Source organism: Ahaetulla prasina, chromosome 1 (assembly GCF_028640845.1).
Source record: "Ahaetulla prasina isolate Xishuangbanna chromosome 1, ASM2864084v1, whole genome shotgun sequence".
NCBI classification, from domain to species: domain Eukaryota; kingdom Metazoa; phylum Chordata; class Lepidosauria; order Squamata; family Colubridae; genus Ahaetulla; species Ahaetulla prasina.
Window position 1 is genome coordinate 257280331 of NC_080539.1, and position 26432 is coordinate 257306762.

At 36.7% G+C, this 26432-nt stretch overlaps 1 protein-coding gene across 1 annotated transcript in view; it reads right to left on the reverse strand.

The window, feature by feature from the left end:
- The window catches only part of LOC131184372 (acyl-CoA (8-3)-desaturase-like), a 37599-nt gene extending 25400 nt beyond the window's left edge, over positions 1–12199 (reverse strand). The window contains exons 1-2 of the mRNA XM_058155570.1: positions 11962–12199; positions 2898–3008 (exon numbers count right to left, since the gene is read on the reverse strand). Coding sequence (XP_058011553.1) covers positions 2898–2960 — 63 coding nt within the window. The 5' untranslated portion in view covers positions 2961–3008; positions 11962–12199. The remainder of the gene's footprint in view (positions 1–2897; positions 3009–11961) is intronic.
- Between the last annotated feature and the right edge of the window lie 14233 nt (positions 12200–26432).

Genomic DNA, 26432 nt, shown 5'->3' on the forward strand with positions numbered 1-26432 from the left:
GATAAAAAAATTCAACACATAATATTACCCATATTAACGGCAACAAGAATCATTTTTGCACAGAATTGGAAACAGGCAGATATTCCTTCAGAACGAATGATAATAAGAAAAATATATGAGTGTGCAGAAATGGATAGGCTGTCTATGGAATTGAAAGAGAGAGAAGAATCTGAGTATTATCAAATTTGGAGTAGATGGTATACCTGGCTTGAGAATAGGAGTAAAATCAACGCATAAGATGTATAAAGTGTATAGATAGATAGATAGATAGATAGATAGATAGATAGATAGATAGATAGATAGATAGATATAGATATAGATATATAGTATAATATATAAAAATTATATAATACTGTTTGTAGATATTATAATTTAAATGATGGTATAATATGGGATAGTGAATCATAGAAATCGTATTTATGTAAATACGAATGTTATGGATGATATTGATACTGATATGGATATGTTGTAATGAGTGTAAATTTGTGTTTTGTGTTTTAAATGTTGGAAAAATTTAATAAATATAATTTAAAAAAAGAAGAAGATAGTGCAGTGGTTAGAATGCATTATTGCAGGCTAACAGACAGCAGTTCGATCTTGACTGGCTCAAAGGTTAACTTAGCCTTCCATCCTTCTGAGATAGGTAATGTTGGGGGCAATATGCTGACTCTGTAAACCACTTAGAGAGGTCTGTAAAGCACTATGAAGCAGTATGTAAATCTAATAGCTATTGCTATTATTAGTTTTCAAAAAATACCAAGTGTTGTGTTATTCAGCACTATTTTTGTTCATATATTTATTGTAATATATTTGTTCATTAAATTTATTTATATAGTGCATTTGTAATGTATTCCAAATTCATTAATATGTTCTTAAGTGTATTATTTTATTACTGTTATAAAATATGTAATTGATATTATGAATTAATATTAATTATTATTTCTGATTAAATATTTATGGAACTATTATTGGTCTCTATTTACCTACTTTAATCACTTTATAGTGATTAAAAGTCCATTCAATGACTTTCATCTGGTTACATCAGTGGTGAAATCTGAACCGGTTTGTTACCGTTTTGCTGGCTAAGCTGCGTGCTGCACACTCATGCACACGCAACACACGCTGTGTGTACATATCCAATGTGCACCAAATGCATGCTGTGCGCATGCGTGCACATGCGCAGTACGCACCAAAAGGAGGCTTGGGAAGGTAAGTAAAACAGTGAGGAGGGGGATTAGCTGTGCCGCGCAATTTAGCTTCGCTTGAAAGCAGTATTTCCTGCTTTGTAGCAAAACTAAACTGCGCGGCACAGCTGATCGTCAGAAATACCGGTTCAGTGGAACCGGTAGCTTTTTTTGGTAGCTTTTTAAACTACCAGTTCAACCAAACCAGTAGCTAACTACCGGTTCGCCCGAACCGGTAGCTTTTTTACTACTGGTTCGCCCGAACCAGTAGTTTTTATCACTACCGGTTTGCCCCAACCAGAGCTAACCGGTAGTATTTCACCCCTGGGTTACGTCATTAGATACCCATTGGCTAGAAGTCCCATCACAGTTCATTCCCAAGCATGATCAATGCTGTTTCAGTGCTGTGCCCAGGTCTGAAACCTGACTGAAAAGGATCCAGAGAAACCATTTTCTCCAGACTTTCTGAGGCTGTATTGAACCCACCTGCTTAATAATCTTGAGAAGACGGGCTGGGATTGATTACGTGGAGGCTGAAGAAGGCAGCTTGAAAGAACTGAGCTCACCTGCCCAATCTTATTGTCAGCTGCATTTTAAAAAGTACCTTGGATCTTGTTTGGCAAAATCAGATGGAAAATCATCTGATGGGACATAAAAAGAGTTTGCTCTACATCCGGAGGATGAAAAGGATAAAATTATATATTCACTCTACATTAGACACTACCTGGATATGTCTTATTGAAATGACAGAAGCCTCATCTTGTGGGGTTTTTTGGGTTCAGTTTGAATTTGTGGAGCCTAAAGAACCAAACAGGGTTCTCTCCATGTTATTCTCACCTGTAGATTCGAGTCCTGCTTGCTTAGTGGAAGCAGACAGAAAGATGAGAGGAGGCCTCTCCGCCGCCTTCGACAGGACCTATGTTTAACTCATAGAATCATCTATTGCAATGTCCTTCCTGTTGAAAATTACTTCAGCTTCAATCACAACAATACAAGAGCAAACAATAGATTTAAACTTAATGTTAACCGCTTCAATCTTGATTGCAGAAAATATGACTTCAGTAAGAGAGTTATTAATACTTGGAACACACTACCTGACTCTGTGGTCTCTTCTCAAAATCCCCAAATCTTTAACCAAAAACTGTCTACTATTGACCTCACCCCATTCCTAAGAGGTCTATAAGGGGCGTGCATAAGAGCACAAATGTGCCTACCGTTCCTGTCCTACTATTTCCTTTCATTATATCCAATTTATATAGTTATTACATGCTTATACTCATATATATGCTTATATGTTATATAGTTGCTTCATGCTTATGTATGCTGTTATGACAAATAAATAAATAACAAAGGCTGAGTGTGAGTGATAGTGAAGATATCCTTTGGATATCTTTGGGAAGAATCAAGTGAGGCTTCAGGGCAATGAGGTGGGGAGTGGATGGAATGGAGTGGCAGATACTGAGATCAGTTTATAATTAAAAGTCTACTGAAGGAAATGGACCTTTACATTTTTTATGAATGTCAAGAGATTGGAGTGAAGTACAAGGGCAATGCAGAAAGACTGAGGAATATCTTTGTAAAAATCTTTTACTGGCGTTAATAACAGATCAGTTTTAATGACAAAAGCGATCTTTGAGTCAAGCCCTATAATATTTAAGAGTTTGCAGTTTAGCACCATAAGCCACTATCTCAATTTTCTGTCTCCAAACTTACATTTTTACTGGGTTCAAAGCTGGGCTGATCAGGTGCCAATTCCCCAATCAAAAGTGATGCCATGTGCTTCCTTACTAGAGTCTTGTTAAGGTGAAAGGCTGTAAAAGGATCCTAAAGCCAAAACATAAAGGAAAAAAAGATTAAAATATTATAATAAAGAACCAATTTAAAGGCAGCCTGGACGAAATATGTTTAGGCTGAGTGATTATATTTGATTCTTACTTTTCTTCTCAGATGATGTATCAACCATATGCCAGTCCCAAGCCTCCCAAAATAGGAAGTGTTAGGGAAAGCAGTGGTGAACTATCCTGCAAAAAATCTCACCCAAACACTTTATGGTAATAATTCAACATGACTCAGATTGAATACCAGGCTGGATGACAGTCTAAAAGCTACTAGAGAAGAGCAAGAACTAGCTTTTAGTAGTCAGAGTTTTTACGATGTTGTTGGAAGTAAGCCTTCAGGAAGCACAACAATTGACTGTGGCCCATGATGAAAGAGGTTGCCTACACTGTACAACGTTATATCAAATTGGATCATGGAATGTTAGAGGCGTATCCCTTGGGAAATTCAAAATTGTAAAACAAGAAATGATTAGAGTGAATATAGACATCCTTGGTATCAGGGAGTTACACTGCACAGGGAGTGGTTAATTCAAATCAGACTAGTTTATGGGTTTCTTTTTCTGGAAACAATATCCATTGTAAAGGATTTCCATTCTGTGTAAGCAAATAAGCAGCTAAACGTGTTGAGAATTACATAGCAAAAATGATTCCATACTATCTATCCAAATAGTCAAGCCACTGAACATCACCATACTACAAATCTATGCTCCAACTATAGACTTGAATGATGAAACTGAACTTTTTTACAGTGAACTTCAATGTGCTCTCAAGCAAATATCAAAAAGGATCTTTTGTATACTATGGGCGATTTCAGTGCAAAAGTAGGCCAAGGAGAAGTTTCAAGAATAGTAGGCAAATTTGGACTAGTGGAATGGAATGAAGGTGTTGATTGCCTAGTGGAGTGATGGCTAACCTTTTTGCCATCGCATGCCAAAAACAGGGGGAGCAAGGGGGGGGTCGCATGCTCGTGTATCAAGATGATTTTCAAGATGATAATGATGACAACTCAATTAATAATCTTGAACATCTTGAAAAAAGAAGTAGAATGGGCTATGGAAAAATTGCCAAACTGGAAAGCCTCAGTTATTGATGAAACTGTGGAATTACTAAGACCAGTACTACTTAACATCATCACTGCCCTGTGTCAAGAGATATGGACTATGTGTTAATGGCCTCAGGACTGGAAAAAATATTTTTTTAATCCCACTGGTAAAGAAAAGTGATACCAGCAACTGCTCCAACTATTGCAAGATTGCATTGATTTCTCATGCAAGCAAAATTTCTGTTAAAGATCATTAAATGGAGCCTACAAAATATTATCAATCAAGAGTTACCTGATGTACAAGCTGGCTTCAGAAAGGGGCGCATCACTCGAGATATTAGATGGATTATGGAAAAAGCACATGACTGTCAAAAGGATCTATATATGTGTTTTATCAATTAAGAAAAGCTTTTGACTGTGAAGAACACAATAAGGTATGATAGGCGTTGTGCGTCCCAATCCACCTGATCAGACTTATCAGATCATTGTACACTCATCAGGAGGCAACAGTGAGAACAGTCTATGGTGCCACAGATTGGTTCAGCATCAGTATGGGAGATACACAGGGAAGCATTTTATGACCATTTTTTGTTCAATCTGAAGTAATCTGTGAAAATTAGACCTGTGATTGCTTGAGGTTGGAGTGAAGACTAGGGGAAGAACAATAAAAAATTAGAGATATGCAGATGATACAACACTATTGGCTGAAAATAAGGAAGACCTAGAAAAAAATGATCTGGAAAATCAGGATAAAAGTAAAAAAAGTAGGTTTGGATCTTAACATCAGGAAAACAAAGATAATGACAACAGCTTCAGATGGATATGAGATGTTTAAAGTCAAAAAGAAGGAAATTGAATTAATTTGAGAATTATATGCTCCTTGGATCAAAAATTGTTCACGTTGGCAGTTGTACTCCTGAAATCAAACACAGACTAACCTAAGACCACACTGCAATGGTTAACATGAATAAGATCTGGAAAAACAGAAAAACTGATATAAATACAAAAAATAGGATAGTTAGAGCAATGGTTTTCCCTATAATGATGTATGAGTCTGAGAGTTGGACACTAAAAATGGCTCATAGAAGAACTGATGCCTTTGAACTGTGGTGCTGGCATAAATAATTCTGTATACCATGGGCAGCCAGAGCAACCAACAGAGAGATGCTGAATCATATAAAAGCAGACACATCATTAGAAACCAAAATCACTATGTCTGATTTACTTTGGTCTTGTCATGCATGCAATTTTATTTGAAAAATCAATGACGTTATGAATAGTTAGTGGAACAAGAAGAAAGGGGCAAGCTAAAAACAAGCTGGCTTGATACCATCAAAGCTTATACAAAGATGAACACTCAATAATTGTAAGAAGCTGTGCTTGATTGGGTAGCATGGAGAGCATTTGCTAAGAGTCGGACATGATGGAATGGTTAAAATAACAACAAGTCATTGACTATACTAGCAAAAATCAATGTATTACTTCAAAATTCAAAATTCTTAACCTTAACTTTAAAACCCTAAATTTTATATCTAAAATCATTCATGTATATTTTAAAATTTCCCTATAACCAGAGGTGAAATGCACCCGGTTTGGACCAGCTCGGGTGAATAGGTAGCGGAGATTGGGGCTGGTTTGCCGAATCGGGAGCAATGGCTGGCTGGGCACGCCCCCGAACTGGTCCATGGCTTGAAGCCCTGCCATGCTTGCCTGCCTTCCACGCTGCTTTCCCAGCGTCCCGGTGGCTAGCTTGCGAAGGCAGGCAAGTGGAAGCCCACGTGGAAGGCAGGCAAGCATGGCAGGGCTGCAGGGAAGGAGCTAGCAGCTTACTCCCTTTTCTGAAGTCCTGCCATGCTTGCCTGCCTTCCACGTGGGCTTCCACTTGCCTATCTTCGCAAGCTGGCCATCAGGACACCGGGAAGGCAGCGTGGAAGGCAGGTAAGCATGGCAGGGCTGTGGGGAAGGAGCTAGCAGCTTACTCGCCCTCCCCCTCAAGCAGCAGCTTCCCTGCTAAGCCTCAACAAGCTATGCATCCATAGGAATGGGGTTGTTTTCTTTGCTAAGGTGGTGCTTCGGGAGGACAGGTGGACATATTCATTATAGTTGTCAGCTGCGGATGTCCACCTGCCCTCCCGAAGCACCATCACGGCAAACAAAACAACCCCATTGTGCTGTGCCTCCTCCTGCAGCCAAATGTGCCCAGCTGTGCATGCCCTTTCCTCAGAAGGGCTGTGCAGGGGGCGCTTGGAGAGCGAGCGACCAAGCGCTGTTTGTGTGTGTGAGGGAGGGAGGGAGCGATCTGAACCTGAAGCACCCAAACTTCTGGCAGCAGTGGGAGCGGCTTCTGAGTAGCCCTGAGTCAGCCAGCTCCAGCTGACCTACTCCCTGAGTCTCGCCATTCTCCTCGACCCCATTTCCCCCCACTCAAGCAGCTTGCAAGTGATGATCTTCTCTGCTTCTCTCGGGATGCTGGTGCGGGCACCATGGATGCATAGCTTGTTGGGGCTGAGCAGGGAAGCCACTGCTTATTATATATGCTGTTTATTATATATGATAGACAGACAGATAGATAGATATGATAGATTGCTAATGTTTCTCTTTTTTCCTTTAGAGAATGTAGGCAAGGGGGGGAAAAGAGGGGGAAATGCTATATTTTATTGAATCGGCAATTCTCCAGATTCAAATATATTAAGAATATTTTTATGGAAACATCCAGAACCTGACACTCAATACAATATAGAAGTAGAAAAGATGGATAGTTATGTGAATTTGGCTGTATATGTTCAGTTTGAAAGAGGCCTTAGCTGGATGGCAGGTTCACTCTTTGTCTTCTCTCAACAGGGCTGGATATCTTTTCTGGAGCTGCAGGGACCAGCTGTCAATCAGTGTTGATAAGCAGGGAAGCAGGAGCCATTGAGATGCTAACACCAAGTCTCAGTATCTCTCAGTTCTGACATCACTGGGTGGAACCTAGAAGTTGCAGGATTCTGGAAAGTTTGAAATTGCCCATTTCTAAATTAATAGATTTTTTTAAAATTGCCCATCTCTAGATTAATAGTGAGATTTGTCATGGCAGCTTGCAAAGGGCATGCAAATAAAGCTAATTGCTGCCTTCATTTAGTATGGGTTGCAACGGAATCAAAGATGGATAGTTATATGAATTTGGCTGTATATGAAAGAGAGCAAAATATATTTTTTTGTTATTTGAAAATGAAGGAGAGCAAAAGAATTTTCAAAATCAGGTCTTCAGATGTTAGGTGTTCCAAAAGCAGTTTTCCAGGACAAGTATTTTTTGTTATTAGACTAGAACAGCTATTGCTTCAAGCTTACCACTTGAATAGTTATGTTTTGTTTAATTATCGGTTGTCTCATGCTAAGATTAGTGACAAGCAAATTAGATTTGGTTATTAATGACAGGTTGTCACAAAAGAAACGAAGACTTTTGAAATGGTATTGTTGCCACACCCAGTTTGAATTGCAAACCAGCCTCCCCCAGGAAAAACACAGGCTTCTTACTTCAGGCATAGAAGGGGTGAAAAAGAAAACAAGTGGCTTTCTGGCTGCATGATTGAACCCCGATCTACTTTACATGCATTGTGATGTATGTAAAAAAAAGGGGGGGGATGGGACTCTGAATATGCTATCACGACTATAATCTTGATTCTTGACACTCTCCCAGATATCCCTCTTCCTCAGCCCCCTAAAAGAAAGAAAGTTTTTCAAGAAATATTTCAGCCAGTTATCTCATAAAAATTCCTTTTCATGTAGAAGATTTTTACCTTTGCACATTTCATTGTTGCCCCGTTAAAAGGAGACATGACTATAATTGCAAAAAAAATATATGCATATGTGAAGATGACACATATGAATTACAGAATGATCCATAATCCTTTTACAGGCTTAGATGATAATCTTTCCAGTTGTGCCATCATTCTTAAAAGATTAACTTGTCATTAAGATGATAGACATGAGGGGAGGGAAAATCATCTTCGTGCTACTGCATGATCCAGATTTCTGGACATCGTTGATTTCTTTCACAACACTTTGCACAACTTTTTATCTAGCTACCAATTTATTCTGAGTCACTACTGTTCCACATATGGATGCATTATTTCTCCTTTTTTTCTTGCTCTTCTGTGCTTGCATATGAAAGGGCCCTTGAAACTCCCAAAGCCTCTGGTGCATGTGATTGAAACCCCATTTTATTTATATTTCCAACCAGGTTTGATATCTCTGCCATCTTTGTTCGTTTTGTTTATGTTTCTGTGTGTGTGCACATGTGTGTGCGCGCAAGTGTGCATGTGAATATAGTATTTATATGTAGCAATAGCAACAGCACTTAGATTTATATACTGCTTCACAGTGCTTTACAGCCCTCTTTAAGCAGTTTACAGAGTCAGCATATTGCCCCCAACAATCTGGGTCCTCATTTTACCAACCTTGGAAGGATGGAAGGCTGAGACAACCTTGAGCCAGTCAGGAATGAACTGCTGGCAGTCAGCAGAATTAATCTGCAATATTGCATTCTAACCACTGCACCACCATAGCTCTTCCTGTAGTGTGTATGTGTATACTACATATATACTAATACCAGTGCATAAATGCCTAGCAGCATAAATGAACCAGCTGCTAATAGGAGGCTTCCACCCAGACTAGCTAACCCAAGGAAGGACGAAAATGATCATGAAAGACCCCACAAGGGACCAGCACCAGCCAACTACCAGCCAATAACCTGCCTCCCCACAACATGGAAGGTCCTATCAGGCATTATAGCCACAAAACTACAGGATCATTTGGGTCCGTACATGAGCACAGCTCAGAAGGACTTTGGGAACAACACCAAAAGCTCAAACACCAGTTGCTCATAGATAGAACAGTAGCTCAAGACTCAAGATCTAGACTGACCAATCTGAGCATAGCCTGAATTGATTACAGGAAAGCCTACGTCTCTGCCTGAAGACATCCAAAAAAGAAACCCACACCTTTCCTCAATCAATAATTCCATTCTCACACAACACTTGCTTCCTCAACATTAAGCTGGAATCAGCCTTTCTATAACTAAAGCCTGTTTACTGAGTCCCACTTCAGACTTTTCTTCTCTAGGCTAAACAGTTTCCTCTTCCTTTCCTCATAATTCTTTGTTTCCAACTCCTTCAACATCCACATCAGTTCTTTGTGTTCCAACTCTTCTGGACCATTCTTAAAGTGCACCTCCTAATACTGCAGGTGGTTGTTGAAATGCAGTTTCACAAGAGCAAAATAAATGAAACATTCATTTAGAATTTTAAAAAGTTATAACTTGGAAACTATATTTCTACTGATGCTGCCTAAAATTGCATTTTCCTTCTTAGGAGCCATTTTAGTTTTCTGATTGATATTCAATATATAATTGCTTATAATTCCAATTTTTTTCACATCTATTATCTACATGTGTGTATCTGTGCACTTGATTTCTGTTTTCTAAATGAAACATTTGCATTTGTTTTTATTAAATTTCTTTTTTAATTCAACTTCTGTAATATTTCAAAATCATTATGATTTTATTTCTAATTTGTAGAATATAATTATCAATTGTGAAATACCTGCAGTTGGATAAACATTGCCACAACCTATTCATTTACATAATGAATACAGATTATAAATTTTACAATGCTTTTGAAGCCAATTCTGGATTCATCAAATAGATACACTCATGTGATAGGTTTCTTGTCATTTTTGCATTGTCTTTAAGGTATTGCCTACTGATTATTTTGCAATCTGTTCTAAACAATTTTTACATGTTGCTGTCAAGCTGACTTTTTTGTAGTTCCATAGGGTCCTCCCTACCCTTTATCACCATGAAAATCATGAAATATTAGCCTTCTCTAAAGAAAGCAAAACTTTCTTTCTCCAGGATTTTTCAGAGTCAAGAGACATTGAATCATGGTATGGTTTACAGAATTGTCCTGGTCCACTAGATCATCCCTGAAGAAGCTGTTTCTGGTTTCCCACTGGAAGCAGCAGTACCAGTTCTATGGAAGAGTTTTTCAGGAGAGATCAGAATGGTTATATTTGGAAGGATGTAGAAAACTGAATTGTTCCACAAAGCATTCTATTCTGACTTAACCATATTTTATTTGTTTTTTTTAAAAATAAAAATTTGGTTTATCTGATATGTGTGTGTGTGAGAGAGATTATATTGACTTCTGTTGTAATTGCTTTATTTTAATATTTACACTGAAGGGTTTTCAGTTTATACATGTAAACTCTCAAGAATTTTACTTGGGTAGTGACATGATACAATTGGAATCAATCAATCTGTTCGGCCTGGAGATTCAGTTTCTGTCTGTTCCTTTCAGTGAAACTAGATTCTTTAACCTGATCTTCTGAATTGCCCAATTATTACCAAATATCTTTTTCTCTGAAAATCGTGAGCCAAAAGAGGAGTTGAGAAAATGTTTTTCCTTTATCTTTTTTCATACCTGTTATCTCTTTACCACCTTTATTGAACAATTAATATACAGGACACCCCCTCCCTTTCATTGTCTTGAATATATTATTTTAGAACTAATCCATATGCTTTGGTCATATCCACTGGTCATTCCTTTCAGGTTAGATAATATTACAGAGATCATCCAATGCAGATGAGGCCCCTACACAGAAAAAGAGATGCCAAAGGCTGAGGAACAAAAGACATTATAACTGATGCATGATAGATAATTGAGAAATACTAAGTCAACATGTGCTTCATTTATCATAGAATCACTTTTAAATTTTTTCAGTCACATCAAGCTGTTGAATAAGCTTACAAAAATGGGAATCCCAGAACATTTTACTGTTCTGAGAGAAGCTTACATACCAGTCAAGAAGGCTCAACATGAACAGAACAGGCTGGCTGCAAAGGAGTGCAACAAGGCTATGGTATATACTCTCCCCTTATTTATTCAACCTGTATGCTGAATATATATTAAAAGAAGCTGATTTGGAAGAAGTTGTGTGTGGTTCTAAAAATTGGAGGCACAATCATCAATAATCTGGCCTAAGATGATGACGCTGTCCTAATAGCTGAAAATACAGAGGATCTGCAAGCTCTAATAATAAAAGCCAAGGAGTACAATGGAAAAAAACGAGACTAAAATACAATATAAAGAAGACCAAATGAATGACAACAGATAGAAGAACCAGCCTTAGAACTGATAATAAAGATAGTGAAGTGTTAGACACCTTCTGCCTTTTAGGATCAACCATCAACAGTACAGGAACAAGTGATCAAGAAATATGCCACACAACACTTAGTAGAGCAGCCATAAAGGTCTTGGAAAATGTATTCAAACGCTATGATATGTCTATATTTATAAATAGAATTGTGCAAGCAAGCCATGGTATTCCCTGTGGTAGAATATCATGGCCAGCTAAGAAAACAAACCAATGGATCATTGGACAACTAAACCCAGAATTCTCACTTCAGGACAAATAACCAAGGTGAAGTTATCCTACTCTGAACACATTGTGCAGACCTTGCTCTCTGGAGAAAGTTCTAATGCTGGGAAAGGTGGAAGGAACAAGAACATGACCAGTAGTAATCTCCTAGTTACATTGGAAGATCTGAAGCATCAGGTTAGGGACAGAATGTCATGGAGAAAATCTGTGATTAGATTAGATTGAATTAGAGTACCTTGGAAAGAAGGGAAAAAAGTCTGTTTCCAAAAAGAAGTAAGAAATCCATGTCTAGCATCATAGATGGATTTACCCTTACATCTATATTAGTGCAACGTAAATGAAATAAGCTAAAAAAGAAAAGGTGGCAACAGCAAGAAAAAGGAATCCAGTTTTGACACGAAGAGTGAAAGATTCGCGGGAATCTGCAAAGAACTGGAAACACCGGAGTCTTCGTCTCGCCACCTGCTACGCGCCTTACCGTGGCGTCCTGCCCTGCGTAGCAGCAGATGGTCCGAGAGCCCCCTGGATGCAGCCTGTGGAACCGGCTGATGTCATACACTTTCCTATCAATCACCAGCCAGCGGTCCTGTGGTAAGTCTCCCTGGCCAGTGCGCAGCCCGATCTCTTCCCAGGTAAACCATCGCGAAGGACCGGACTGATCGGCCGCGGGATCAGTCTCCCTCCTCCGCCTGATCCCAGTTTCTCCTTGCTGGGAAGCCATCTCCCCGCAACTGAGGCTTGGAGGAACTTGGCGCTATTCTTTTCAGCACCACGAGAGCGCGGACTGGGCGGATCCTGCCGAAGGAGTTCTCCCCCCCCCACGCCACTCCCTTTTCCATCTCCGATTGGCCAACAGCGTCATTGAGGCTGCTCTCAAGGAGAACAAACGCGGAGAGGGAAGTACCGAAAGAGCCAATTCGGCTGAGCCTGGGATGTTCAGCTTTTCAAGTATGAAAGAGGAGTTGGCGGCTGGCAGCGTTTTTGCAGTTAGCAGAGCAAACTTTATTGGTTCCATAAAAATCCTATTTCTTAGACTTCCGGTTTGGCTCTGCTTCGTGCAGAAAGCAGCTAGGATTTAGCTGCTGACTCCCTAGTCTGTAAAAGCTGTTAGGACATCGTAAATCAGTCCAACAGCTTGTATTCTTTCCTCCGGGCGAAGGAGGAAAGCTGAGCAATTAGATTTGAGGTTGAGATGCCCTTATCTGGTGGGAAGTTCTCCTTCTATAATCTGATAAGCTCCGGGCTAGGAGAAGCACTTGCCTTCATGGCAAACAAACGAAGCATCCAACCGCCACGACAAGAATTGATTTAATGACGGATTTAAACGTGGACGGAGCAAAAACTGGAGTTCTAACATCTGCTTGTAAGAAGATTGTGAAACCCTGAGGATTTATTGGCTGCGAAGATAGGAGAGAAGAAAGCAAATGGCGGTTTTGTGGAATGTGTGCTCTGAAAACGAAAGTAGAAATGCTTACTAACAGCTAGTGTTGAAGTAGAAGAAAGAAGATACATAGAAACATACTGACTAAACGGAAGATATGAGAATTTTATGATTTATATTTTTTCTCTTTTTGGGCTTGACTTGTTATATATATTTTAAATGGCTTTTAAGCAAATAGTGCCAAAAGTGTGTTGAAAAAGAAGATATATAGGAAGATACTGACTAACTGGAAGAAATGAGAATCTTATGATTTATATTTTTTCATCTTCCTTGGGATTATAGACTTAAAAGATAGGGTTTTTTTGAAATTTTCTTTTAAAATTTTTTCTTCTTTCTCTTTTTTGGTTTATTATTAAGCTATCCTTTTTTTTTTAAATGGCCTTTAAGCAAATAGTGCCAAAAGTTATTAAAAACTTTGAAATTTCAGCTGAAATTTCTTCAGCTCAGATTCAAAAATTAAAAGAAGAAATCAAAAAGGAAGTAAGAAATTTTTTACAGGAGTTTTTGGAGAGTCATTTTTTAGAAATAGATCAAAAATTTGATGAAATAGAGAAAGAGATGTTGGATTTTAAGGAAATGGTGGAAGAGCAGAAGAGGGAAATGAAAATGGTAAAGGATGCAATTGCAAATATTAAGTTCTTGTATTCAGATGCAGGACGATCTTGCAGAATTTAATAAAACTAATTTAGAGCTGCAAAGGAAAATAGAAGATATTCAAAAAAATCAAAACAATTGGAACTTAGATAATAAGATGGAAGATATAAAGGCAAAGGTAGATAGGGCAGATGAAGAAAGAGTAATATTACAATATAGATTAATGGAATATGCTATAAGGGTGAGGGGGTTGAAACAAAATAGGAAGGAAAAATTAAAGGAGATTTTACGCAAGCCTTTGCACAGATAAAGGGTGTGAAGCCAGAAGATTTTGAGATTAATATTGAAAGAATTTATCGTGTTAATTCTTGGTGGGCAAGACAAAATAGAGTACCTAGGGATGTGGTTATTTATTTTACAACTAAAAGGTTAGGCATGAAATCTTGCAAGCCTTTTATAAAAATAAATTTCAGATATTGGGACAAGATATAAAATGATGAAGGAAATTCCTCCTAAAATGTTAAGAAACAGAAGAGAATTTGCTTTTTTGGTGGATGAGCTTAAGAAATATCAGATATATTTTAGATGGGAAGTCCCAATGGGTTTGTCACTGAATTTTAGAGGTAGAAAGTATTTTCTTAATTCAGTTATGAAAGCGAGACATTTTTATATTAATGTTTTAAAGAGTGGGAATCCTTTGTTGTTAGATGCTAAGTTAACTGGTTTGGAAATGATGCAAAATAGAATGGGAGAGGGGAGGAATGTTTAAGATGTGAATATGATGATTATGGTTAATTTTTGGAATTGATTTGTTTAGGATATAAATTATAGGATTTTTGTTATTTGCTATTTGTATGGTATAAATCTATGGGATGATATTATTCAATTGTGAAGGATGGAAAGTGAAATTTATGAATTTAGATAATGTGGATGTAATGATTTTAACTGCTTACTGTTATATTGTGGATGTAGTTTAAATGATTATTTATTTTAATTGATACGTTTATAGATAGTAAAAGTTATGAAGTTAAGCTGGAAATATTATATTTGAGAGATTTTATTTGAAATGATATTTGATTGATGGAGTAGTATTGGAAGATTGGATATTAAATCTTACGACAATTGAAGAAATATATAAGTGATGAAAATTTGAATTTGAGAAGCTGGATTGTAATTTAAGAAATGGACTTATGAAATTTGAAGGAATATATAAGTGGGTGAAAAAAAAAATTGAACTTTAGAAGATGGACTAATTTTTAAAATGGACTGTAAGAAGAACGGACATTAAATGTTATGGCAACTGAAGAAATATATAAGTGATAAAAATTTGAGTTCGAGAAGATGGACTGTAATTTGAGAAATGGACTTATGAAATTTGAAGGAATATACAAGTGGAAAAAAATATTGAATTTGAGAAGATGGATTAATTTTAAAAATGGACTGTAAGAAGAAGTAATATGTGAAGTTGGTATTGCTTCTTTTTTTTTCTTTTTTTTATTATTCTTTCCTATCTTTTATTCTTAATGTGAGGATCTAAAGTTTTAAATTTTTAAAGGTGGGAGGTTATGTATATTTTGCATACTTTAGCTTGTGATTGTTGGTTATAATACCGGTATTTGCTCTGGGAAGTCTGGGGGAAGGGGAGGAGGGGGAAGGGGGAAATGATACATGGATTGATTATTAATGTACAGTAATTTTTGAAGATATGAAATTAAAAAAAAAATTTAAAATGATATTGGGGATGCTCGACTGCCATTTCAGGAAGAAAAGGAGAGAAAGTAGGTAGGAAAGAGTAGAGAAGGAGGAGGGGAATAAGAAGGTTAGATAGGGTGGAAGAAGGGTGGAAGAAGGGAGGAGTGGAGAAGGAGGAGAGGAAGTAGTAAAGTGAAGGAGATGAAGGATGGGAAAGTAGTAGAGGGTAGAGAGGGAAAGTAGTAGAGGGTAGAGAGGGAGGTTGTGTAGAAAGGAAGTGGCAATCGGGCAGGCCTGAATCAGTTATAAATAAAAATTAATGATTAATGATGGATAATAGTTTGTACATAAATATGATGTTGGAAAATGGAAATAAAAATTATTAAAAAAAAAAATCCTATTTCTTCGCAAGCAAAACGATAAGAATGAGGGTTGATTTCGTGCACGGCAAGTAAATTGGCAAACAAGATTTGGAGACTCTCTGTGGAGGCTCTATTCTTTTTTTTATTTATTTATTTCTTTTTGTCACAACAGTATACACAAACAATTGTCATAGATAAAACAACATATCTTGAAGAATATATATATATATATAAGTAAAAAATATGCATCAACTATATTAATTTGATATAATGAAGGGAACAATAGGACAGGAACGGTAGGCACTATTGTGCTCTTATGCACGCCCCTTATTGCTCTTATGCACGCCCCTTCTGACTGGTTTTACTAAGAAGCAAGTTCTCCCCACTTCTTTAGCCTCGCAGTCAAGAAAGGCAGTTCGATCACGTACCGATCTGCGATTCTGTGTGAAGTTAAGTTCTTTCTAAACGTCATCATTTATTTTGCGTGTTCTCACCACAGATGGACGGTGCGCACACTTCTTTAAAAAGGGTAAAGTCTGGGACGGAGAAGAGTGAAAGAAACAATCCTGCAATCCAGATTCTGGGGGTGGGGGTGTCTGTAAGCTTGACCTCTCCAATTGTTAGTAATGGAAATGAAATCAGTTTTGCCAGTATTTGTTCATTTTGGCGAAAAGGCTGACTTGTGATTCAAAAGATTCAGAGTTGGTTTTTTCCTTTTCACCTCCTCTCCATTCCTGGAATACCACAGGTTGAGAATTTCTACCTGCTACACAAAAAGGAGACTGGCACAATCTGAAACAACTTTTCATTTGTCAAAGCATTACAGCGACAAATCTCATGTCCTGCTGGTATTGTTCGCCTGTCATGGGAACTGACAGGGATGGATCATTAATAAATGGTTTGAATTTAATAGCTTTATACATTCCAAATAGATTTTTAATCACATTGTACAAGGAAGTTATAATGCTTTTTTTTTGGTGCAATTCAGTGTTGGATCCTGGTGACTGACTGGACAAATTTTACTGGCAATATTTCAGAAATGATTTCCCATTGCTTTTTTCCTAGCACTGGGATAGAGTGACTGTCCCAAGGTTACTCAGCAGACTTTGTATCTAAGGCAGAAATAGAACTCAAAATCTCCTGGTTTCTAGTCTGGTGTCTTAACCAAACTGGCTCTACACCAAAAGGGTGCCTTAACTATTGCACCAAACTTACACCAAACTATTCATAGTGAATAGCTTAGACTATGAAATAATCTCAGTTGAAAAAGAATAGCATCTGTTAGTTATTTGAAAAGGATGAAGTAGGTTATCTATAGCATTATTAGTTTGGAGCAATTCAGTTTGGAGAAAACATTTTTAAAAGCATTTGCAAAATGCTTTAGAGTGATTTTTTGTTTTGGTTATTCTACTTAAGAATTAAATATTTGATGTATAGGATGTTGAAGAATGCTAATTCAATTAGTTATGTACAGAATGTCTAGAATAATAAGCTTGAATATTTTGTCTTGGTAAATCAAAGGAAAGTCACTTAACTATGTGAAATTTGTTCCCTGTGTTCTTCAAATAAAATCAATACAAATTTATCAATGCTTCATGTATGCTAGACACCTTAGAAAATACTTTATATAGAAGGTTATAATTGTCTTGCAGTTGGAGATGCAACTAAGAAGTTAAAAGATTATCCCATATGGTTTGGACTTGTTCTATTTTCATCACATTTTGGGCTGACATCAGAAAGACTGTTAACATGAATTTGGTTCAATTGCTGCATATTAAAGATTCATACATTGTTTTTAAGTACACCTTCATTATATGGAAACTATCAAGAATTGTGGATTTGCAGGACATAAAGATTGGCTAATTTTCAAAACTGGATTGTTGATATATTTGTTTGTCAACATTTAAATTACAGTTTTTTAAACAAAAGGGCAAGGAGGGAGACATTTTAAGAATATGTCAACTCCAGAGTTACACTATTTAAAATATAATTTGCCTGCTTGTGTCTTTATATTTTTATTTTATTTTTACTTTAATTTTCTTTATTTTTACTTTAATTTTTATTTTATTTTTACTTTGGCTCTTCGGCCAAAGACGTTGAAGAAAAAATGCTTTTAAAAGTAAAAAAAAATGTTGGCCACACCCACCCAGTCACATTACTGTCCACACCAAGCCACAGAACCAGTAGTAACAAATTTTACATTTCACCCCTGATGTTCATACACATTCATTCAATTGTACCACAAACTCCAACTCTCACATAACAATCTTGTACAAGCCTATTGCAAAGTAAACCATAATAAAATTAATAGTGATCTTCCAACTTTTCAAAGTCAGTGAACACATTTGGAACTTTCAAAGTGTCATGAGCAGCATCACAAAGCAAATATTATAGTAAAGATGAACAAAATGGCAAGAAACTGAATATAAGGCATTTTGGAATGATGTGCCAAAGCATTTCTGATCCTATGAAATCACTATATTTTTCATTTTTTCAAGTTACTTCCAGGCTGCTCTCTAATGTTATATACTGACATCTCTTTTGCAAACAGGCATACCTAGATCCTTGCCCAATCAACTTCCCAAAATAGCACTCTATAGAATGCCCTAATGCAGGTAAAGTCAATCTGCATTCTTTCAACCTGTCTTATATGTCCCTGAAATTTGATTGTAACCCACCTAACAATGACTGCACTATTTATTGTTGGTTTTCAGGGAGAAAACAACAACATTGGATAGGCTTAACCAAGCAAAAGTAACTGTCCCCTGCCTAAAATACAACTGAAAAATGTTTAATAAATTAGGAACATCTTCACATCACTGCTGTCACACAGTACTCTCTTGGCTTTTGAAAAAATGTTTGAAGTGCACTTTCCACCTGCCAACCCAGTATTCCTATCTGTAGATCCCCATAGCAACATTGGTTTCCCCCATTTATGTTTACCTTGGTCTCTTCATTTTATTTTATTCTCCTTCACATAAGCACATGGAGACTTTTTCTTCCTCTTATTCCTCACAATGTAACTATGAGTGTTTCAAAACGAAGTACAGACAGATCTTCAACCACACATCATCTTTATCCTTGTGATTCTACACATCACCCAGAAAAATGAGATCTTAACCGTCGTGCAATTATGACTTGACTATAGATATTCTTTTCTTTATTTTCCAACTGTAGCCCAGGACTGAGATAGTTTTAAGTATCAATAGAAGAGAATATTTGTAGCTCAGAGTTTAACTATGGAGTCCTTAGTGCTCTCTGAACTTGGCTGGTTTTTTTCTGCAGATATTTCATTACTCAATTAGGTAACATCATCAGTGTGAGAAGGGAATGAATTTTCTCTTTGTTTATATACAGGGGGCTTGCCCTGTCAGTGTTGGTGGCAGTGGCCTTGGTAGTTCCTTGACTATGCTGTTTGTTTGTTTGTTTTTTGAATTTATATCCCGCCCTTCTCCAAAGACTCAGGGCGGCTTACAATGTGCTAAGCAATAGTCTTCATCCATTTGTATATTATATACAAAGTCAACTTATTGCCCCCAACAATCTGGGTCCTCATTTTACCTACCTTATAAAGGATGGAAGGCTGAGTCAACCTTGGGCCTGGTGGGACTTGAACCTGCAGTAATTGCAAGCAGCTGTGTTAATAACAGACTGTCTTAGCAGTCTGAGCCACCAGAGGCCCTATTATTTACTATTTGTCTGAATCAATAGTTCCTTGACTGGGGCATTGTTTGCTGTTTGATGGTAGTATTAATCTGCTTAACTGAATGTTGATTGCTGGCAAGGAAATGCTATGATTTTTTTTTTTTAAAACAAACCACATACAAAATATCTTTTTTTGAATAAAATATCAGCCATGTATATAATCACATCGAATTCAGTTTTCCTCCACCCTCTTATATATTTTATCAATATATTTCCCTTCCCCTCTTTTTAATTTCCCTATTTGCGAAAGAAATTCTAGTCTAACCCTCCATCCCGAATTTAAATCTTTAATCAAATCTGTCCCTTTTTAAAAAAAATTCCCCTTTTATTTCTTCCCATTTATGTTAAAACCCTATATTCCCATTACAAATATCTTTCTTTTCAATCTCAATAGCATCAACATCAATCATTTCTCTACATTTCAACAGACATTTTTAAGGTTATTATTCTTAATCTTGTAGAAAAAAGTAGAAGCTCACATTCATTATTTCAGAAAATCTCATCTTTATATACTCTCATCTCTTTAATATTTCACTCTTAATCTATATTAATTCCCTTTTTATTTTTTCTTGAGATTCCTTGCTTTCTTTGCTTATCCTATATTTCTATCAATCCTACCAATCTCCATAACATCAGTATGAATCAACTCTTTACATATCAATGCAGATTTTAAAGTTGTTATTCTTAATCTTGTAAAAAAAGTTTAAAAAAAGCAAGCATTTCCCTTATTTCAAGAAGTCTCATGTTTATATATTCTGATCTCATTAATATTTCCATCTTAATCTATTTCAATTCCATTTTTATTTTCCCTTACAATTCCATGCTTTCTTTGTTTATTCTATATTTCTATTGATTCTCCTTTTTCCCTCTTCCCCCATTTTTTATTTTTCTGTATTAACCCCTATATAATTCTTTGAATTTATATTTTAACATCATAAGTTCTTTATTCACTGTCAATTCTGGAGCAGCTCTTGTTTTTTTCTGAGTCTTCCTTTCCATCCAATCTTGTAGTTGTTTCTTTTATTTTTTGCTTAAAAATCGTGTGTGTGTTTCTCTTCATTTCAGTTGTTTTCTGTTTCATTCTTTGAAGTTGTAGCTCTTATTCTTGTCAAAATCGAACAGTTTATTAACAAAGTCCTCCCTTTCTGTTCTCACCAGTCTTATCACTGCCATTAAAGGATTTTCAACAATGGCCAGAGTTCTTGTAGTTTCCTCTTCCACCTTTAGGTGTCACTTTGCAGACCACAATTCTAATCCACAATTAGTAAAAGTATCCATTTTGTTTCTTTTACTTAGAACCGTGCCTTGTTTTATTTTAGTTTATTTTTTGTTTTTTCCATTTAGTCCCATTTAAAGTCCAATAGATTTAAGTTTAAAATTTATTTAGTTCCAGTCCATAGAGGAAAAAGAAAATCAGAGATATTCCACCAAATTATAGATTTAAGTTCTTGATTTTTCCTTTTTTCCTTTTTGTAATCTTTAATCAATTTTAAAAGCTTCCAAATTTATCCAAATTCCCAATTTTAATTAAGGGTTCTGTTTTTTCCCATTTTTGTTTCAGGGATATGTACTTCAATTTCAAAAATCAAGTTTCTGTCAGGTCTTTGGGTATTGCTTCCATTTCTTTTGTTCTATTATATTGGCAGTCCTGGTCAATTTAGCCGCTCTTCCAGAGTTTTTAAAATTTTTTGGCAAATGTCAATTTTAAAGTAGTCCTCCGTGAGTTGGTGTTCACTCACCCGGCTTCAATATTTTGTCCAATTCACCGTTTCAACACTCCAGCACAGTCTTATAGAATAGAATAGAATAGAATAGAATAGAATAGAATAGAATAGAATAGAATAGAATAGAATAGAATAGAATAGAATAGAATAGAATTTTTTATTGGCCAAGTGTGATTGGACACACAACGAATTTGTCTTGGTGCATATGCTCTCAGTGTACATAAAAGAAAAGATACGTTCATCAAGGTACAACATTTACAACACAATTGATGGTCAATATATCAATATAAATCATAAGGATTGCCAGCAACAAAGTTCCAGTCATACAGTCATAAGTGGAAAGAGATTGGTGATGGGAACGATAAGAAGATTAATAGTAATGCAGATTTAGTAAATAGTTTGACAGTGTTGAGGGAATTATTTGTTTAGCAGAGTGATGGCCTTCGGGAAAAAACTGTTCTTGTGTCTAGTTGTTCTGGTGTGCAGTGCTCTATAGTGTCATTTTGAGGGTAGGAGTTGAAACGGTTTATGTCCTGGATGTGAGGGATCTGTAAATATTTTCACGGCCCTCTTCTTGATTCGTGCAGTATACAGGTCCTCAATGGAAGGCAGGTTGGTCACAATTATTTTTTCTGCAGTTCTAATTATCCTCTGAAGTCTGTGTCTTTCTTGTTGGGTTGCAGGCCATCCCAACTTTGGCAGCTTATAATGGCTGCATGTCCTCATCACTGGGTCGAAGGCTAAAAGGCCGGTGCTGCAAGGAATTTGCAACTTCCTTGTTCGCTCCGGCGGTTCCTTCTTTCTTCGCTGTCCCTGCAGGACAGCTTGGTCCATTGCAGACCCCCATAACGATGGGGATATCGGTGCTCCCTCTGGAGCTCCCGGGGTTCGCAACTGTCTCGTCGCAACACTGGCCACGCCTCCCCGGAAGTGCTATGATCTTTTGATGTGGTATTAATCCTGGTGTTAATATCTGCTTATATGGATGATGATTGCTGGCAAGGAAGTGCTAGGATCCTTTTGTTTTTTGCTTGTCTCTTTTGAATGGTATATAGATGCTGTTTATCTCAATGTTCCTATTGTTAGCTGATTTCTTTGAATGCCAGGCTTCCGGGAATTCTCTAGAGCAGTGATTCCCAATCTTTTTTTGGCCATGCCCCTCCTAAACCTCTCTAAAATTCTGATGCCCCCTCTGTGATATATAATTCTTATTATTCAAAAAGTGAACTCTTACCCTGTGGAGGAGTTCATTAGCTTGGTTTAAACAAGGTTCCAAAGAACATGACATCCATGAAAGAGAAAATAAAAGAACGAAAGACAGCAGAAGTACTGAGGAACTTAAAAAATAATAGTATGAAGCGATATGGAAAAACAGCAAATAAAGTTTTAAAACATATAATAGAGAACTGAAATGCATAAATATAAAATAATTTTAATGAAAGCTTTTTCTGTAATATTTTGATTATATTAATTACTATACATATTAAAATAAAGGTACCTAACAAATTCAAAATACAATTTGAGCTCACCTCAAGATCATATTTATGATGCAATCCTATGCCTATCTACTCAGAATTACCATTGTCTTCAATGGGGCTTACTCCCAGGGAAAATGTTGTAGGATTGCAGCTTTAGTCTACTTAAGTTACTGAGATACTAGTGCTTGATGCCTGCTGCAGAGAGATTTTATATTAGGCTCCAATTTAATCAGCTTCATTCTCAAGTCTCCTTGTTCAGTGATATCCAGTTGATTTCTTTTCTTCAGTAGCAAATCATTTACAGCATTAAAACCACATTTAGCTAAATATGAGGAGGGGAACAGTGACAGCAGTTTTCTTGCAAAGTAGGTTGAATTTGGGTATTTAATTGTCTCATCACAAAGCCGTGCCATTGCTCCTTTTATATTGAATAAAGTTTTAAGTGACTCATCATTTTGCATGTTGGCAAATCAATTTGTTTTAAATCAGAAAATCTTTCTTTCAAATCAGAGGCCAATATTTTCAGATGATCCACAGTGACAAGTACAGCAGCATCAGTCACCTCACATTGTTTTAGCCAATGAAACATGTCAAAATTTTGTCAGAAATATGTTTTTGACATAACTCTATAAATGTAATATAGCCAAATATCTTCACCTTTGCATTAAAAAGAGTTTTATTTGTTCCTTGAAGGTGTTTATTCAACATATTCAGTTTTTCCAAAGATATCTGCTAAATAACTCACAAATGCTTTACCATCAACAGTTAGCAGGTGCTTCATTTCAGGCTTCTCACTTGAAAAGTCACTAAGAACATCAAATAGCTCCATGAATCTTTTCAAACAATTTCCCTTTGAGAGCCACAGTTTAGTGGGAAAACACTTTGCTAGTTTAGCAGGTGGAGGTAATCACACAGGCCTGGCAAAGCCTACACATGCATGGCCCAGCCCCAGATTGCTATGAGAGGAAAAGTCTTGTAAAACAGCCTGGGAAAACACAGATTAAAAATAACTGTAAAACTAACAATTTCTTACTTAAACTTGGGCCCTGGTTCTGTATCCTCACTGCTGGGCTTCCCCCACCAGCCATCCACTCTGTCTCCCCACAGAGCAGCTCTCCCTGCAATCACCCAGCAGCAAAGCCCACAGGAAAGAGAGAGAGAGAGAGAGATGCTGCTAGTACCAGGATCCTTAGTGGGAACATATCTGATTGGCTGGCAGTTGCTCCAGTTTCTTGTTTCAAACACTCTACTATCATCCCAGTACCTAAAAAACCCTCCATCAAGGAGCTGAACAACTAAAGACCAGTTGCTCTGACATCTGTAGTTATGAAAACCTTCGAAAGGTTAGTGCTGGCCCACCTGACATTGCATAGGAGGACAAACTCATTATTTGAAACTTATTTTTAAAAAGAGGAGCAACTGTACTGGGCAGATTTAGCAAATTGCAACAAATGTGAAAAATAGCTGAACATCTCCCACAATTGCTGTTCAGTAATTAATATTCAGTATGGTATAAAGACCAGAGATGGAACTGTAGCACCCATTTGCAACAGTTTTTTCCCGAAGGCCATCACTCTGCTAAACAAATAATTCCCTCAACACTGTCAGACTATTTACTGAATCTGCACTACTATTAATCGTTTCATAGTTCCCATCACTAATCTCTTTCCACTTATGACTGTATGACTATAACTTGTTGCTGGCAATCCTTATGATTTATATTGATATATTGATCATCAATTGTGTTGTAAATGTCGTACCTTGATGAACGTATCTTTTCTTTTATGTACACTGAGAGCATATGCACCAAGACAAATTCCTTGTGTGTCCAATCACACTTGGCCAATAAAAATTCTATTCTATTCTATTCTATTCTATTCTATTCTATTCTATTCTATTCTATTCTATTCTATTCTATTCTTATACAGCCACTGTGTAGTATGGTGGTCTAAAAGGTTTGGATTTTTTTTTTTCATCTTATTGGAATTTTGATGACATTTGGCTTAAATTTAGCAGAAAGTAAAAATATTTATCAAAGATTCCCAAGAGTCATGTTTGAATTTTGGTGACTATATGGACACATCCATGATGTTTTCTCAGTAACATCATGGAAGTGGTTTGCCCATGCTTTCTTCTGGGATTTTTTTTAACTTTCCAGTATCTATATCTAATTGTCTCCTATGCCAATCCTAACCCGATCTTGCTATGCTATCTGATGGCTCCGGGCAAAATACAAAGTAATGTCCACGCCCATGTGAAATGTGTAGAAAAATTAATAAATTATTGATATACACTTGATATAGAAAGAAGTACTTTGATTGGCTAAGCACTTGAGCTTTGCATTTAGATGCAAAATCCCCAAATCAACCAAAAACTATCTACCATTGACCTCACCCCATTCCTAAGAGGTCTGTAAAGGGCATGCATAAGAGCACAAGCGTGCCTACCGTTTGTCTCCTTTCGTTATATCCAATTAATATAGTTATTACATACTCATACTCATATATATGCTTATATATTGTATAATTATTTCATGTTTATGCTTACATATACTGTGTGACAAATCAATCAATCAATCAATCAATCAATCAATCAATCACTAAAATGCACAGAATCTGATTCAGGCAGAATCTGATACAGGCTAATGCGTGTATTTTGCTTCTATTTCTACTAGATAGAGAACTGTAGGTTTTAACATTTCAGGGTTTACAACTCCCCCGTGGTTTGATAATTAAATGTTCTTCCAACCATATGAAAATTGCATTAAAAGGGTTAAAAGGCTCTGACACAATTAGGAGAACTTACCAAATAGGGCTGGGCTGGATAAACATTCAGATTGCCAAATTTATTTTAATTTTATTGCAACAGAGAAGATTCAGAATCAGTAATCAGAGCCTAGTGCTAATGACATACCTGTTGGGCTGAAGAATTCTGAGCCCAAGTATTTTTGTTCTGCCCTCCTACATAATTTAGGGCTTAAGAGGGATCCTAGCTATAACTATCAATCTTTATCCAAGGATAATTTCATGAAATAGTCAAAAGGCATAACAAGCTTCAGAGGCAAAATTAATCACAAATGCAAATAAATTTGTTGGATAAAAGATTTTTGTCTACAGAGTAAGCTGTACAGTCCTAGGGCTATTCTCATTCTTCATAGATTTTACCCAGAAACTGTGGCAGACTGTGAGTTCCAGTTCTAATTTAGCCATAAAGCCAGCTGAGTGACCTTAGTCATTCTCTTTCAATCCAAAGAAGCAGAGAATGGCAAATATTTTACAAAATCTTGCCAAGAAAACTGCAGGAATTAGTCCAAGCAGTCACCGGAAGTCAACAATGACTCGAAGAAACCATAAATAAATGAACAGTATGTTTTTATGTCATTTTTTTTTCTTCCAGTCAATTATATCAATTCTTGGAGTCTACCTGGGTAGATCCTTGAGATTTTCAGAAGTGGTTTGCCATTGTCTCCTTCTAAGGACTGAGAGAGAGTGACTAGTCCAAGATTGTCCAGCTGGCTTTGTGCCTAAAATGGGATTGGCCCCCAGATTCCTGGTTTCTGGGTTGGTGCCTTATGACCAGTACATCAAACTGACTCCACATGTCTAGTTTGCTTCATAAAAAAACTGAGATAATTGACAGAAATTATTACCTGGTGAGATCCAGAGGTTTATTTATTTAGTACTGCAATGCTTCTCTCAGCTTTATTTATTTATTAAATTTCTATGCTGCCCATCTTGCCAAGTGGTGATTCTAGATGGCTTACAATCAAGTAAAAACAACAAGCTAAAACATTAAATCAAATTTGTAGATGATATTAAGTTGGGGGAAGGAATAGCCAAACTTTAGAAGATAAGCTCAAGATACAGAAGGATCTTGATAGACTAACACTGGACTCTATCCAAAGAATTGCAATTTAATGGTAAGGAAAGTAAGGTCTTACATTTAGGCAAAAA